This window comes from Chelonoidis abingdonii, chromosome 5, assembly GCF_003597395.2.
Source record: "Chelonoidis abingdonii isolate Lonesome George chromosome 5, CheloAbing_2.0, whole genome shotgun sequence".
NCBI classification, from domain to species: domain Eukaryota; kingdom Metazoa; phylum Chordata; order Testudines; family Testudinidae; genus Chelonoidis; species Chelonoidis abingdonii.
In genome coordinates this window covers 57,998,933-58,016,945 of record NC_133773.1, presented here as the reverse complement: position 1 = coordinate 58,016,945, position 18,013 = coordinate 57,998,933, and the positions used below count along the sequence as shown (strand labels likewise).

Genomic DNA, 18,013 nt, shown 5'->3' with positions numbered 1-18,013 from the left:
CAGCCCCTTAGCCCAAGTCAGCTGGCATGGGCCAGCCACGGGTGTCTAATTGCAATGTATACATACCCTTAGACACAGACAGTGATTCTCTTTCAGACTCAGACTCATTCTGAATCCTGTCAATGCCTTTGCAGTCTCTGTCAGTGGAGGTTGTTTAAGAGTCATATAATGCATTCCCTTCTCCTTTAGTGGGATTGTGCTGCTCCAAGCTCTGACATCTGTATAGCATTAAGTTGTGCTGACACTGGAGTGCTTTCTAGTAAGTCCATTTCTATAACAGGTACTTATTTTACATATTTTGAAGAAATATATTTTGGTCAGGTATACAGAAATAATATTCATGTATTCATATTCCTGCCATAATTCATTTTTCAGTGGTCCTTTTACTTGGAAGTTTATCCCTTTTCCTTAGTTTATATTTGTTTAACAAGTATTTATTTAACTATATGTAGTTGAATGGGACACAGTAAACATCCCTTTAACTGATATGTTTATTATGAAAATAAATCTGATTTTACCAAACAGGCCTTCCTCTTGAAAGTTAATAATATTCCATTGTTTTGACTGAGTTGTAATTTTTTTTACATTTTAAGAGTACTATGAGGAGGTGTACAATAACCAACTTAAGTTGGCCTACTGCTTCAACAACACTGAGGACAAATGGTTAAGGAATTACTTTTATGAACAATGTCTTAGCACTGCTCTGCTGATCAAAATCGATGGAGGGAAAAAAGAAGCTGAAGCACATGCAAATATGGGCCTTGTCAATGAGGAACAAGGTAAGCAAAAGTTTTATATCATTACATCAAAATGTATTTCCATTTTCACACATTTTCTGTTGGTCTATATCTATATTATGTAATGCTAAAATATCTGTGGGTTTGTGAAGTAGTCATAATTTAAATTTTTAGATCAGCAAATCTACAAATAGAACAATTCATCATCAGAGACAGAATTTTGCACCCCAGTTGTAGTTTGAAGGTTCTCATTCAAACTGAAGACAAGATATATGAACAGAGGAAGCATTTATTTATAAATAAAGATGTTCCCTTGCTTTAAGTTTATCTCCTTTTGTTTGTTCAACTTCTCACTAGGTAATGTTGTCGTAGATTGTGAGCCCGTGATTTCAATGAGAAAAGATGTTAATATAAGCAACAATTGACTTCACTGCCACATTTTAAAAATTATGCTAGTTTTCATGTCAGGAAGGTTTGGGTGTGTATGACAGGGTCTGTGTATGAAAGAGGTTTCGCTACATGAATTCTGCTTAACGCTAGAAAAGAAAAACAATGAACAAATTTTTCGCCATATTTGTTCAAATTTAGCCTCTGTTTCTACTTGCTAAATGTACTTTAGCTGTTTATGATTTCTTCAAATGTATGTTTGAATATTCAGTTTATATCTTCTCATATATTTACTTTATAGATTGACCACAGACTTTTAGATATATTGCTTCAGTGTGATTGAACAATGTAAGAAACAGTGTATTATTGTTTCTATTCTCTGATTTTTTTGAACAAGCAACCACTTCTGGCATGAATCCTTGTCTGTATAATTTTCATGAATACTTGTGTATGTAATTTTGAAATCTGCTTTCCACAAAATTGTTTGCTGGTAAAACTCAATCATTCACATGTTGTCAGAAAAATGTACAAAGGGCCATAGGTGTGGCAAAAAGTTAATTTGTTAAAAAATTCACAGCTATATTCAAAGAAAATATTTGAGGTATCTGTGATGTTAAATTGTATTATATGAGAAATAGGAAAAATAGAAATGTAGCGCTGAAAGAAACCTCACCTGGTTATCTAGTCTGACACCTGGGCCTTTTAAAAGAACTGAGTGTGAGGTCAGTCTGGAGTTGAAATCACAGTGAGCAGGCAGACTCCTGTGAAGGGTCCTTAGTCAGAGTTTGCAGGAGAAGGATACTCCATGGGAACAAGCCTGGGGACAGCATTCTTGCCCAGAATGCAGAGTCTTTAAGGTAACCTAGAAAGGGGCTGGGAACAGGGCCCACAGGGTGGGCTGAAAAAGGAGGAGTTATATTTGTTGTAATTTGGCTGGAGGACTAAGCCACATTTCCAGTAAAAGACTGGTGTGTGGAAAACTGAGGAGACACACCTTGGGGAAGGAAACTGAGTCAGGGAGCACCTGTAGTGCCATACTTGGCCAATAGGGGGCACACTGTTATAACTGACAGCTGAAAATGGGCCGGTGTGTTTTACTGATATGATGACTAATGTCTGTTCTGTTCCATATAGGTTCTTCCTATACAGTGTGTACGATGCTTATAACTGTAGTATCTCAGTAGTCTTTCAGTAGTGCATTAAGCAATGTGATTAACATCATTCACATGAGGAATATTACATCATGTTAAACTTATTAACTTATACACCAGATTTTCAGATAATTTGTTATGTCTGTAGGAAAAGTGGCCAAAAGGAAGAAAGGACTCTATATACACAAAAGCCATGTACTTTGAATGGGTTGTACCAAATTAGATTGAATGTGTGTCAGTCTAACTTAAAAAACAGAAAAAATTAAAATAGGTATCTAATCTTTTTGTCTTTTTTAAAAGCAGTTGAACAAAACTACTTCAAGTAAATTTTATAGATATGAAAAAACAGCAATTCTATTTAAACCAATAATTAACTAAGCACTGGAACAATTTATCTAGAGAGAATAGAATCTCCATCATTGGAGGCTTTTCTAAACAGGTCAGACAAACACCTGTCATGTATGGATCTAGATCAGTGATCTCCAAGCTTCTTACACCCAAGATCACTTTTTGAATCTAAGAGCAACCCAGGAAATACTATGCCCCTTCCCCGAGGCCCTGCCCCACTTACTCCATACTCCCCTCTTCCCCCCTCCCCCCGTCGCTCGCTCTCCCCCACCATCACTCATTTTCACCAGGCTGGGGCAGGGAGTTGGGATTCAGGAGGGGGTGCAGGTCTGGGCTGGAGCTGAGAGGTTCACAGTGTGGGTGGGGGCTCTGGGCTGAGCCTGGGGCAGGGGTGCAGGATGGGGTGAAGGGTGCAAGCTCTAGAAGGGAGTTTAGGTGCAGGAGGGTGTTCTGAGCTAGGGCAGAGTGTTGAGATGCAGGAGGGGGTTTCAGCTGCTGTATCTGGGAGGGGGCTTAGGGTGTGGTGTGGGGTACAGGAGGGGATTCAGGGTGCAGGAGGCAGTATGGATTGCTGCCTCCAGGAGGGGGCTCAGCACTGGGTGTGGCTTACCACTGAGCAGCATTTACTTCCGGTGGCTCCTGGTCGGCGGCGGGCGCAGCAAGGCTAAGGCAGGCTCCCTGCCCATCCTGGCCCCACACTGCTCCCGGAAGGGGGCAACGTGCAGGGGATGGAATAGATGACTTGTTGAAGTCCCTTCCAGTCCTATCATTTTATGATATAATCCCCTCAGCTTGTGTTTTAGATGGAGTCCCAACCTCTACTTCAGACTACTCTGAAATTAACTGGAAAGCCTAAAGACACAGCTAGAACCAACAAACACCTGCAGTAATGTTATTTTTTCATAAATGTACAACACTTTTGTGCCTTTAAGCTACAGCCCTGCATTAGTGGTGGTTTAGAGATGTGCTGTCCCAGCAGTATGTCCAAGGTATAGTGAAGCAGGAACAGTGGCTCCCAGAACTCAGAGCAGTGTGGTGGAAATGTGGCCACTGGTACATCCTTTTACAGACATTTGCTTCCCTCTGCCTGGCTGGCTATGCAGAATGGTATAAGTTCTTCCATGTGTGCTTTTCAGAGTTTAGCAAGAGTAGCACTAAATTCTTATAAGCAGGGACTTCAGAGTGCCATTTAAAGTGTCTTCTCCCCTTCCTGCTGACCTTCCTCCTCTTCCCCTCTGAGGTGCTCCCACCATGACCGCCATTGGCCTGTGACCTCCTGAACCCACTCCTCCAAATTTGAGTGACAGAGGGGCAGGCAGACCAAATTTGAGTAAGTGGCATTGTGACCTGGTGCATGGAGTCACAGAGCCACTAAGGTTTGGCGGAGTCACAAAATGGTCAGTCATGGCCCAGCTGACCCTCTTGGCTCTGCAGCCTGTGCTTGTAGGTCTTGCTCCCAAGGAAGTGTAGAGATTTATAAGCTTAACTATAGTTATGTGTTATGTTAACCAATTACCCACCCCAAGGTGAGGGATTGCACGTACTTTAATCTGTGAGAATTCAGCCCCCAAGATCGATTGCAGTAGAAAGGTTACCAATAGAAGGGTGAACGAGACTACATAGTGCTTTTTCTATAATTACTTTTACTAACCAACCAAACAGTACACATATTGCAATCTGGTAAAGGAGAGAGACACCAGTACAGACTGTATAATATTTGCCTTACTCACTCCAAGGCCTTATAGAGAAACCCAAAGTGCTTGTCTTCATCCTCTCCATTATCATCTTGGCATCTCCCCTTGACAAAGGCACACAGGGTGGGATACAGCTTTCATAATGTGTTACGCTGACACTCACTGGGGTTCATACATATTTATGAAAGTTTTAGCACCTTTTCCTTATTTGAATTGCCACATCCCACTACTTTTCAGGTTTCCCATTTTTCACAAGGTAGCTCATTAGTTCCCCTTGTACTCATTAACATTTATGTCACCTTGTCACCATGCTAACGGGTGGCTACCTTAAGGAAGTCTTTAACATTTCACCCCAGCTACCAATGGTCATCTTATGGTATCTACTGATCTCTCACAGACATTATTGTCCAAACTCAGCAGTTATTTTCAAAACATCGTCATATCACATAGACACAAGCTCAGCAGGTTTATTATTAAAGTACTTATGGAAACTTGTCCTATGGCCTAATTTGGTGATGCTAAATATCTTACAGGCCTAATTACAACATTAATACTTATATTCAGGAACAGCTCTAGGTATTTTGCCGCCCCAAGCACGGCAGACAGGCTGCATTTAGCTGCTTGCCTGTGGGAGATCCGCTGGTCCAGCGGTTTCAGTGGACCTCCCGTAGCCATGCCTGCAGGAGGTCCAGAAGCTGCAGGACCACCGGACCCTCCACAGGCATGCCTGCGGTAGATCCACCGAAGCTGCAGGACCAGCAGACCTCCTGCAGGCAAGCCACTGAAGGCACCCTGCCTGCCACCCCCGCGGTGCTGGCAGAGCGCCCCCTGCGGTTTGCCGCCCCAAGCACGTGCTTTGCGTGCTAGGGCCTGGAGCTGCCCCTGCTTATATTCCACCTCCTTAAATAAGGTATATATCCTAGATCAGGGTTCGGCAACCTTTCAGAAGTGGTGTGTCGAGTCTTTATTTATTCACTCTCATTTAAGGTTTTGTGTGCCGGTAATACATTTTAATGTTTTTAGAAGGTCCCTTTCTATGAGTCTATAATATATAACTAAACTATTGTTGTATGTAAAGTAAATGAGGTTTTTAAAATGTTTAAGAAGCTTCATTTAAAATTAAATTAAAATGCAGAGCCCCCCAGACTGGTGGCCAAGATCTGGGCACTGTGAGTGCCGCTGAAAATCAGCTCATGTGCCACCTTTGGCACATGTGCCATAGGTTGCCTACTCCTGTCCTATATATACCTGATATCTTTTATCCTTGGCTACAGATTACAGTTGTGTCCAGCAAAGAAAATCTTCCAAACGTATGCCAAGTGTAAGTCAATACTGTGTGTGTCAGAATCCATTGACAATGGGAAACAGAAGCTCTGAGATGTGTGAATTATGCCATTCATCTCCCTGGAAGGTTAGCTTTGAATAATTATTTTAATTTATATTCTGGTACAACACAGAGGTTCTGTTCAGCACAAATGAAGAGAGAGTCCTTGCCCTGAAGAGTTTTACATTCTAAAAGACAGGAGACAGAAAAAGCTAGGGAGAGTGGTACAGTATATAAACAAAGATCTAATTATGCCAGTATCAGTGTCTGCTATCTGGGGATTATGGTGGACGAGAAGCTGGATATGAGTCAACAGCGTGCCCTTGTTGCCAAGAAGGCTGACGGCATATTGGGCTGCATTAGTAGGAGCATTGCCAGCAGATCAAGGGAAGTGATTATTCCCCTCTATTGGGCACTGGTGAGGCCACATCTGGAGTATACCGTTCAGTTTTGGGCCCCCCAATACAGAAAAGATGTGGACAAATTGGAGAGAGTGCAGCGAAGGGCAATGAAAATGATTAGGGTCTGGGGCACTTGACTTACGAGGAGAGGCAGCGGGAACTGGGATTATTTAGTCTGCAGAAGAGAAGAGTGTGGGTGGGGGGGTTGATAGCAGCCTTCCACTACCAGAAGGTGGGTTCCAAAGAGGATGGAGCTCGGCTGTTCTCAGTGGTGGCAGATGACCGAACAAGCAGCAATGGTCTCATTTTGCAGTGCAGGAGGTCTAGGTTGGATATTAAGAAAAACTATTTCACTGGGAGAGTGGTGAAGCACTGGAATGGGTTACCTAGGGAGTTGGTGGAATCTCCATCCTTAGAAGTTTTTAAGGCCTGGTTTGACAAAGCCCTGGCTGGGATGATTTAGTTAGGGTTGATCTTGCTTTAAGCAGGGGGTTGGACTAGATGACCTCCTGAGGTCTCTCCCAGTGCTAATCTTCTATGACGTAGCTGTTAAGTATCTCATAGCTGATTACTATTACATACAACTAATATGCTTGTATCATAAACCCATGTTTCCAGATGCTCAAAGTCCCAACTATTCTCTACCCAGTTTCCCCTTGACAACTTCTAAAGTTCAGTTATGCACTTTCAAAAATCTGCATCAAATTAGGGTGGGACATTTAAAAGCATTCAGTATTGGCTTAATTCTGCCCCCATTGAAGACAATGCAAAAACTCCCATCTACATCAGTGGGAGCAGCATTAGACCAATTCTGTGCATTTTTGAAAACTCCACCCTAAAAATGTAGGCAGACCATCAAATAAATTAAATTTTATATTAAATTTAATAACAGGGGAGCTTCTGTTTCTGTTATATTCATTGGCTTATTTTGTATATAAAAAACTTCAATGGCAAGGGAAGCCATGTAAATCTGTAAGAGAAACCAATAATCTTTTTTTTAAATAAAGATTAAAAGATTAAAATACATGCTACATGGAAAATTCTCCATAAAAATACAACTACTAGTATATTATGCAATAAATAGAATACTGATAAAGAAAAAATCAAAAAATCATATTTCTTCATAATCAAATTGTGAGCTACAAGAATATTTAAGAACAAAACATATTACATTTGACCCAGACTAGTGTACTTCTTAAAGGCTTACAAATTAGAATACTTTATATTATTTTCCAGTAACAACATCCAAGATTACAAAAACCTGCAAAATACTACACTCACCATCATTTCAAATATTACAAGTGCAACAATTGCCATTAAAAAGTTAGCATTTGAGTGGTATATGAGATTACCCATTTTCCTCTTTTATTTAGCAAAGGAGGTATACCTGATAACTAGAACTGGTTGAAACATTTCTGGTGGAGCAGTTTCAAAATCTCAGAATTTCCCGTGGAAGGAAAATTCCAGTTTTCAGCTGGCTCTATTGATATCAGTAGTTGAAATTTTGGATTTTTTTGGAAACAATTTTGATTTTGTCAATTTGACTTTTCTTATACTATGATTTCTAATATATTATACAAGTTGGCTTGTATATTATGTAATATAAAACTTGAAAATTGTGATGATAAAATCAAAATGAATAATTGATTTCAACCTTAAGGAAATGAAATGTTTTATTTCAGTTTCCTGTCATAGTAGTTGTATTTTATGGAGAATTTTCCATGTAGCTGGTATTTTAGTCTTTTAATCTTTATTTAAAAAAAAGATTATCTGGTTTCCAGTGGATATTACTATTACCTTGGCTGGGAGGGTAGGTTAGGAAAGCAAAACGGAAAAGAATTTCCACATATTTCATAACTGGGTGATTTACAAGGTGCATTTCCCTAGATTACAACTGGGAAGGAAACTTTTTGAGATTAATAATTAAAGCCCATTTGTCTAAGCTACCTTTTGAGCAAAAAAAGAGGAGCACTATTAGTAGGTGAGATTTGAAGACCATTTCATGCCTTTCCAAACATTATAGGCTTCATGTAGTGGCCCTGTCAGATCCCACCATTCTCTTAGGGAGTTAGTCAAGAAATATCACTAAATCCTGTCTTTAGGTTCATATGGGGACTGCTATTTAGATTGTCTGCATTAGAGGATCTGAAAGGCAGAAAATTCACTTTTCCTTCCTGTAAATGGAGCTTTGCTCATCAGATCTCATCATTTGGAACCCTACCAAACATTGATTTTATGTAATCATATAAAAAAAACCCTTTTTCTAAATTATTCTACAACTACATTATTTTATACAATGGCTGTTTTATTGTTTAAGTTGCATGAGAAGTTAATGTGTCAGTTAGCTAAGGAGCACTTGACTGGAGAGTGTGGCATAAGAAGCTTAAGAAGTAGTACAGTAGGAGAAAAGGTCTTCAGATGCTGCTCCTTTTCGCTGCCAGTCAATGGCCAGAGGGAAGCACCTATAAATCCAGATTGACAGATCTGAAGACTAGACAGATTGAAAAGGCTTATTAGATAATTGAGTCTATCCCCATCCAAATGCAGGATGTAGTTTCCAGAGAAAGGACCGCATATTATTACATAGAAATAATATATTGTTATTGATATTGAACTGACAGTTACTGGATTGAATTGATGTTACAGAGATTGTGTATTTTCAATTCAAATTAATACAATCTAATAAAATCTGAGAGTAACTCCTGAACATACAGCATGAAGGAGAAAATTGCAAATTGAATTGATAGAAAAATATAGTACATCTTATTAATGTTTATTCTTGTAACAGGAAAAAAAATACTGGCGGGCACTATGAATGTTTTGAATTAAGTGCTTCAGCAGATACTCCCAAAGGGGTATTGTAACAAAACATATTCAAAACTTTTATCACTCTGTTCTTTTCAATGAATCTAACTTCCCTGTATGTTTATACTTCTTTAATGCAACAAAGTAAATGTATCCTTTACATTTCTAATCTTAAGAAAAGATAAATAGATCTGATTTGCACATTAGGAAGTCTCTTAGTTTTAGTAGAATTTTTAGGGGCAGGAGACAAATTAATTCTATTCATATTTTGTAATATTTCTTCAAGTCAGTCACAGTAATGCATTAGTGCAAACTCTAATAATCATAATTTACATGTGCCATAAAACTTTTATGGCCTAGGCATAAACAATCTTATTTTTGATTCTTCAGGCATTTGAGGTTATAACTTTTAATTGAAGACAGAACTCCTGAGATTAGTTCAAAAACTTCTTTAGTTATTTTATATTTTAAAAATTAAATTGAACGATAGAAAGTAATTTATTAGAAACTTTTTTTACTTAGGCAAAATGAATTAAATATTTTAAAAGCTTGCTATAATTCAAATGAATTAAAATATATAATCCTTTTTCTGTAACTTAATTGTTAACGTTTTTGTAGCACCAGTATTGCTCTCTGCTTTATGTACATGTTTGTAAGACTATGGCATTTAATGAAGAGATCTTTTTAAAATATTGATAGTCAAGCATAATTTAAACTATACTTGAGCTATGTTAAAGATTCAAAAAGTCCAAGGTCTTTGAGTAGAACTTGGAATAAAAATGTAATTAGGTTACATCCCTAAAGTCTGATATATCTTTAAACAAGACCGCAACTGAAACTTTATTAAAACTTCATATGAATTATTTCATTGCTTTTTTAAATTCATTTTCCCTCTCTTCTCTTTCATGTCTATTACTGACATTGCTGCTTGTATTTTACCTGTCTTTTCCAGGTATTTTAATTATTTACTGCTTAATGAGTAGTACTGAGACGAAGCTTCATTCAAAGCTGCCCACTCAGAAACAGATTTTTTGCTTCTAAGCTTCACAAGGTCTCGGACTACTACAGCTGGGCCTGCAGTTGTCACTGCATTATATAAACTTTTCTGGAGGCAGGGTTTACTCCTAGTAATTGACAGAGGAGACACTGCTTCTAGAGATGCCTTCTCAATGGGACTGATGGCCAGTGGGAGTGGTCTGACTGTCCGTTGAATAATTTTTTCCTCAGTCTTCCATTGTTGCTAAGATTGCCTTAAATCTAAAAATCATTCGTTTTCAACTTCTAAGGCATGATGGAGGGGCAGCCAGGCCAAATTTGAGTGATGTGCAGGGTTGTGACCCTCTATGCCAAGTCAAATTGCCAACCAGCAGCACTTCTTGGTTGAAATACAGGATAAAAGGCATCCTGTACTGATTTAGTATGGGACCAGGGTAGTTTTTATTTAAATAGAGAACATCACTCATAATACAGGACTGGTAGCAATCCCAAACTGTTGGTGGGTTCCCATAAACACACATTTTTTTTTGGTAACAGATGATTCCTTTCCTAAGGGTGTCAGAAATAAAAAGATGCAAATACTAGTTCTGTTAAACAATTTAAAAAATTAATCACGATTAATATGTGATTAATCACACTGTTAATAATAAAATATCATTTATTTAAATATTTCTGGATGTTTTCTATTTTTTCAAATATATTGATTTCAATTACAACATAGAATATAAAGTGTAGTGTGCTCACTTTATATTTATTTTGATAACAAATATTTGCACTGTGAAAACAAAAGAAATAGTACACTGCTACCCCGATATAACGCGATCCGATATAACATGAATTCAGATATAATGTGGTAGAGCTGTGCTCTGGGGGGACGGGGCTGTGCACTCTGATGGATCAAAGCAAGTTCAGTATAACGCGGTTTCACCTATAACATGATAAGATTTTTTGGCTCCCAAGGACAGCGTTATATCAAGGTAGAGGTGTACATTTCAATTCACCTAATATAACTACTGTGATGCAATCTCTTTCTCATGAAAGCTGAACTTACAAATGTAGAATTATGTACAAAAAAAGAACTGCATTCAAAAATAAAACAATGTAAATCTTTAGAGCCTACAAGCCCATTCGGTTCTACTTCAGCCAATCGCTCAGACAAACAAGTTTGGTTACATTTGCAGGCGATATCGCTGCCCACTTCTTGTTTACATCACCTGAAAATGAGAACAGGCATTGGCATTGCACTGTTGTAACCGGCGTTGCAAGATATTTATGTGCCAGATGCGCTAAAGATTTATGCCCCTTCAAGCTTCAGCCACCATTCCAGAGGACATGCGTCCATGCTGATGATGGGTTCTGCTCAATAACGATCCAAAGCAAAGTGGACTGATGCATGTTCATTTTCATCATCTGAGTCAGATGCCACGAGCAGAAGATTGATTCTTTTGTGGTGGTTCAAGTTCTGTTGTTTCCGCATTGAAATGTTGCTCTTTTAAGACTTCTGAAAGTATGCTCCACACCACGTCCATCTCAGATTTTGGAAGGCACTTCACATTCTTAAACTTTGGGTCAAATGCCATAGCTATTTTGAGAAAACAGAACAGGAGACATACCATTCGCCCCCAAGGAGTTCAGTCACAAATTTAATTAACGTACAATTTTTTTAACGAACATCATCAGCATGGAAGCATGTCCTCCAGAATGGTGGCGGAAGCATGAAGGGGCATACGAATGTTTAGCATATCTGGCACATAAATACCTTGCAGGGCCAGTATCTCCCGTCAATGTAAACAAAATTGTTTGTCTTAGTGATTGGCTGAACGAGAAGTAGGACTGAGTGGACTTGTAGGCTCTAAAGGTTTACATTTTTTGTTTTTGAGTGCAGTTATGTAACAACAAAAAAGATCTACATTTTTAATTTACACTTTCACAATAAAGAGATTGCACTACAGTATGAGATGAATTGAAAAATACTATTTCTTTTGTTTATCATTTTACAGTGCAAATATTTGTCATAAAAATTATTATAAAGTGAGTACTGTACACTTTGTATTGTGTTGTAATAGAAATCAATATATTTGAAAATGTAGAAAAACATCCAAAATATTTAATAAATTTCAGTTGGTATTCTACTGTTTAACAGTTCCATTAATTGCGATTCATTTTTTTTAATCACAGTTAATTTTTTTTTAGTTAATTGCATGAGTTAACTGCCATTAATCAACAGGCCTAGCAAATACCATTGGAACAATTACTTTAAATTACAGCACAAAAGGTTAAACCAATAGTTCCTAAACCAGCACTGAAGGATAGTTCAGTACAGTGGTATAAATATCAGAGTCCTGTAACCCCTCCACATCATCCTCCTTGCAGGCTGCTGCCCTGCTTCCCCTTGCCGTGGCTATTGCTGCTTCCCTGCTAGTTAAGTCTCAGCCCTCCAGTGCTAGGTTCCAGGCTGTTTGCTGCTCAGTCTTCCCTCTGTAGCCACTTTTCAGGCCTCCAGGCTGCTGCTTCTGCTCTCACAAAGCCTTTGGCTCTCTCTTGAGATTAATGTCCTTCGACCATAGGAAGTCCTTTTTTCTTTTTGTACTCTGGGAATTATGGATCCTGTAAGGACTCCCACTGACTTCAATACAATCCACTTTGCCTCAGGAGTCCAGCCTATCTATTTGCTGAATTAGGGCTTTGTTTTATCATTTTGCATGCTGTTTATTTCATCTTCCAGCAAATCTCCACTGAAGATTTATAAAACCTCCCTAAATAGTGGCTTATATTGGAAACTGACAAATCCGTAACTATTTCAGCATGAATAGTGCTACCATAATTATCATATTTGTATATATGAAACTAAAAATAATATCAATAGTTCAAGCAGTTAAATTGAAATGGAAGCCAATATCTTTTAAAAGTGGCAATAACATTTCTTTTTTTGCTATCACTAAATATTGCTTCTAGCAGATTTTATGTGTACATTGCACAGTATAATAATTTATTACAAAAGATGCCCACTGGTTTTAGATTAAAATGCAACATAATATACATGAAGCTTTATTGTTCCTTTAAACAGGTTGTTTTAAACTAAAGTGGAATATTTTGCTAACGTCCCAACAAATGTTTACAATTTAGAACTAAATGTGCTTTCGGCTTGTACTAGTATTGCTGAAGAAATGTGCATTATAGACCTGCCAAATTTTTTTCATACTGTTGTTTATACTGCATTAGTTTCATTTGTAAATGCACAAGCTGATAGAAAAGGAAATAATTAGGTACTCCCAATATTGCTGAGGCATGGAGCTAGAACAGATCAGTCAGTGCATCTTATTGTGACATACTAAATTACCTGAACAATACTAGAAGCGATCTTTGGACCTAATTAACATCCCACCTAATTAATATCATCTCTGTATGTACAGACTTCTAGACAGAGTCACACTTTATTTATGTATTAAATATCACATTATTCAAATTTGCTATCTTTAATTTCTGTATTGAAAACTCAAGATTTCTGTGCTGTTTTCTTAAGTGGGAGTAACTCTTCCTTTTTCTTTTCCTCCTTCAAGTAATCAATGCACTGCTGAATGAGTTCATTTTAATGCACTCAATCATGCCTCTAATGTTTGTAGCTTACGGGCGCAAGCATCAGTAATGCAGGAATGTTATATGGCTTTAGTCTGGCCATTTCATAAAATATTCATGGAATCAAAAATGTGCATCAAAATAGCAGTTGGGAGAATTACATTTATGTGCCTGCTTTTATGACAGCTTCACATTTAAACCCATTTGTGTTAATATCTAGTCAATCTTTCTACTTAAAAAAAAAAAAAGGAAAATGGTAGTGATCATATACATCCTTCTTTGGTTAATATTTGTCTAAGATATCTGCTGTGATATAACGTATATAAACTTTTGGAGTATTTTATAGGACGGGGATTTGTAAGGGAAGACTTGGATAATGTCTACCATGCTTTTAAGTTTATATCATGTTGAGTTTTGTTCTTTAAATGAGTGGATGGAGCCTCGTTTTTGTGGGTTTTCGGTAAACTCATACTCTTCAAAGAGTTTTATTCAAAAGTGCACTTTCCTTCCATTGAAAAATTATAACACAAACCTTAGTGTGTATACATCTAGTTAGAATGAAAATAATAATTATTTATAATATTTAATGTATCTAGTGGATGAATGATGCTTTTTATGAATATAATTGTTTAGAATGGGTGTCCTACCATAAATGATATGTAGTTATACCACTTCCTTCCAATTATTAAGATGAATTGATTACTGATAGCTTTTTGATGCCTTGTCCTGGGGCCCCAGTAAATTATAGCAGTACTACAAAAATGTTATATATTTTATAGAAATTACATTTGTGATTCTGACTCATTTGATTAAATGAGAGAAAGTATCAGTATTTCTCAAAATTCAGGTTTAGGACACATGGGGATAACTTCTGAGCACATTGCTTGGGGAAATTAGACATGCAGCTACTTTTGTTAACAATAACAATGGAAATAATTTCCTGTGTAACATTTTGAAAATATGTGCTATAGATTGTGTGGAAACAATCATTTTTCTTCATGGAATCTGAGATAGATATATGGGATATCCTTTCCCTTCTATGAAATATTTTTGAGGATCCCTCTCGCGGTCTATCCCTCTTCTTTTGTCTATCTCCCTTTCTTTTCTCAAAGACAGTAAAAATCACTTTAAAACTAGCCTTCCTATAATTGAATTGATATAAGAAGAAATACTAACTTTTAAAGCAGAGATGCTGTGTAACCAGCTTCCTTTCCTCCTAATACTTTCCATAATTTTTATCTGTTTATTTATTTTTGAGTTATTACAAAAACATCTATTCAAGTGCTCTAGCTACTTGTGCAGCAAATAAAATAAACGACAATAATAATAAAAAACAAAAATAACACAACACTTAAAATTAAAATACAGGAGACATTCCTACTAAATACGCAAACTCAAACTGAACCAACTCGTCAAACAGAATGAATAAATTGATTCCCCATCACCCTGAAGATTTTATTCTCTCCAAGTTTTTGACTGTCTATACTGAAATTCGTCAGACAACGTATAGGCCTTGCAGGTGAAGATGAGCAATTTCAGGTTATTTTGGAGTTAGGAGTCAATTCCAAAAAATGAAATGTACTACTAACAGTAACTTCTCAGTTAATCCAAGAGGACTTCACCTTGAACTCTTCCGCTGATTGCAACTGTGATTCTCAAGTAGACAAATCCCAGGCTTGTTATGTCAAAACCTTTCACTTTTTCTTTGCTTAGGAAATTCCCAGCCTATTTCTAAACTTATATTTCTTTTTATTTTCTGTTTAGCATCTTCACTCTTTTTCTTTTGTAACAGATTGAGTTACTTGTGTTTTCAATCTTGGCTTCTTTTTTTGTGTCTGTAATGGAACCACACTTAGATGTATTTTCACCTAATTCTATCTGAATGATACCAGAAAGCACAGTCTGCCTCTGTATTTTGGTGCTCACTGAGTTCTGGCAACAAAGAAGTCAGGACAGGGCCCCCCTTATGGCTAGTTCAAAGGCCAGTGGGATATATGGAATATATTACTTCAATTTCTGCTCTGTTAGAAGTGCTCTCAGGGGAGTCCCTCAAATATGAGGTTGCATGGGAGAACAGAACCACCATATACTATAGCTCCACGCATCCTAAACCACCATATTCTATAACTCCAAGCATCCTAAACAGGCAATAGAAAGGTATGCTGATTCTGGAAGTTCACCTGAATCTGTCCATCTAAGAGATAACGTCTCAGAGTCTGAGGAGGAACAAGTACATTAGATTCACCTTCAACATTCACCTCCCTGGATAACTTGCTTGTCACCTCTTCTTGTCCCTAGAAATAGTTTCTCCTTAAGGTATTTTTTTTTTCTGTTTAGTTTCACCTGAATAAAACTATGTCTGCCAGTCTTTTCCCTCCATAATACATCTGGTGAAATTAGGTTTCATAAATTGAATGGCAAAAGAGCTTTGCCTTGTTACTTGAAAAGAGTCAAGCCCTTTCAAAAGTCCAGGTCATTTGTTCATCTACTTTGTGGGGGGCGGGGGAACCAAAGAGGGAAATGAGTTGTGCCAGAGACTAGCCAAGTGCATAAAACTCTGTATCCAGCTCTTTGAGTCAGAGCCTCCAATTCATCTTCATAGTCATCTATACCAGAACCAAGGACAGCTTAATCTCCAATCTCTGAATTTAGCAGTTTGGAGTGTGATATCATGTTGACTTTTGACTTGGAATGTCTCTGAGCAGTTCACCAGATTGTGACAGAGGCTTCCTCAAGGAAGACTCATGCTTTGAAATGGAAGGTAGATATTGTTATAGGTCTTTAATGAGTCTTCCTCTGTCTGTCACAATACCTGTTATATTAGGCTATCAGTAGATTGTCCACTTCCTTGGATTGACTGTAATCACAGTCAAGATTCATTTTGAAGCTGTATCAACTTAGCATCTTCTGATTTTGAGTCTTCATACATCCAACAGTTGAAATTTTTGAAAGAACTAGTACATATCTTCCTATGTGTGAGCTATTGCTTATGTGGGACTTAAATCGCTTTAACAAAGCTGATGAAATTACATATTGAAACTTCTTGAAGATTGTCCCCTTTACCATCTATCTTTGAAGTCAATGTTGTCATGGCATAACTTCAATCAGAAGTTTTAATGAGGAGCAATCCTTACTGACACTTGTTACACAGCATTCACAGATATAAGATAATACTTTTTCCAAACTATAAACTCTTTACTAAAATTACCTTAAAGCTCCTTCTGAACCAGTCTACCTGTCTCCTAGCATTTTTCAAAACCCACTCTTTACTCAGGGAAAGCTAGTCTCCATAAATTGGAAGTTAAGAAGGCTTTGAATTACTATCTTGAGAGGACTAAATTCATTGTAAGTCTACTAGGCTGCATGGGTCTATAAATCCAGTAAGGGAGAAAATCCACTCAGATTGTTGAAATGGATTAGACTTTATCTTCAAACTTGTGTTTACCTTGTCAGTGTTTCAGTAACTGAAGATCTTAGAGCACATTTGAAAAGTTCAACCTTCTACTCCTTTCTTACTTCTTCAGAATCTTTCAGCCTAAGATCTGGACTGTGGTCCTTTACTCACACACGTGATTTTAAAATATTATTCCCACATGGAATGGTTTCTACTTTCTAGAAGATTCTGACTTCTGCTTCCTAACATTGTGGATCTATACAGGCAACCTACTCAAAACTACATTTACTAGTAAGTAACTTGCACTTTGGGCAACAAAGTGTGAATTGAAGGTAAAGATGACTTACTGATACCTGTAAGATCTGGAATATTTTTTCCATTATTCATATTTTTATTAAGTTACAGGTTGATGATTATTGGAACCTTTGTGAAGTTAAGTTAGAAACAACTTCTTTTGTAAGAAATGATAATATGCAAAAAAAAATGAAATATTTTGTTAAATATACTGCTTATATTTATGAATTAGCTTTTTTTTTCAGGTCTGTTCATGAAAGCTGCTGAGCATTATGAAACATTCCATCAATTGACACTGGGACGGATGTGGAATGATGAGACAGGCCATACTTACAACTCACTGGCCTGTGAGCATCTCTGGAGAATTTACACATTACTAGCAGACAAAATGCTAGAAAATAAAGAACACCAACAGGCCATCAAAACTCTAATAAAAGCTTTTGAAATGGCAAAAAAAGGTGGGTGGAAAATAACACTTTCACATTCCTTTCTTTAATGTGCAGGCTTTGATTTTCCCAGGAGTAAGGTAAAATCGTCAAGGGTTTGAATGATTATTTCCTATGAAATTCAAAGACAAATGCCATCAATATACTTCCAAATCTCACTGTAAAACAGAAGTGCCTTCTTGCTGACAGCAAGGAATCCATTAGTTTCTTGAAAGCTTTATCTCCAAAAATGCAGTCTTCTGGGACTATAGTGTTGTAAAACAATGAACCCATAATCAGAAGTAAGGTCATTTACAGAAGTTGAGATTTTTGTAGGTTAGCCACTGTTGATTTTTCATTTCCTTAGTAATGTTATCAGGCAGATCACTACTGTTTCATTCTACATGAATGATAAATAATTATGGAAAGAAAACCATTTCCAGTATACCTGAAATATTGAAAATAGTTTTAAAACTTAAAG

General features: G+C 37.3%; 1 protein-coding gene across 2 annotated transcripts in view; it reads left to right on the top strand.

Annotated features, from left to right (window-relative positions):
• The window catches only part of TTC29 (tetratricopeptide repeat domain 29), a 184,663-nt gene that overhangs the window by 44,512 nt on the left and 122,138 nt on the right, over window positions 1-18,013 (top strand). For both annotated transcript variants that reach the window (XM_032764895.2, XM_075066780.1), the window contains exons 6-7: window positions 594-779; window positions 17,353-17,565. In XM_032764895.2, coding sequence (XP_032620786.1) covers window positions 594-779; window positions 17,353-17,565 — 399 coding nt within the window. The remainder of the gene's footprint in view (window positions 1-593; window positions 780-17,352; window positions 17,566-18,013) is intronic.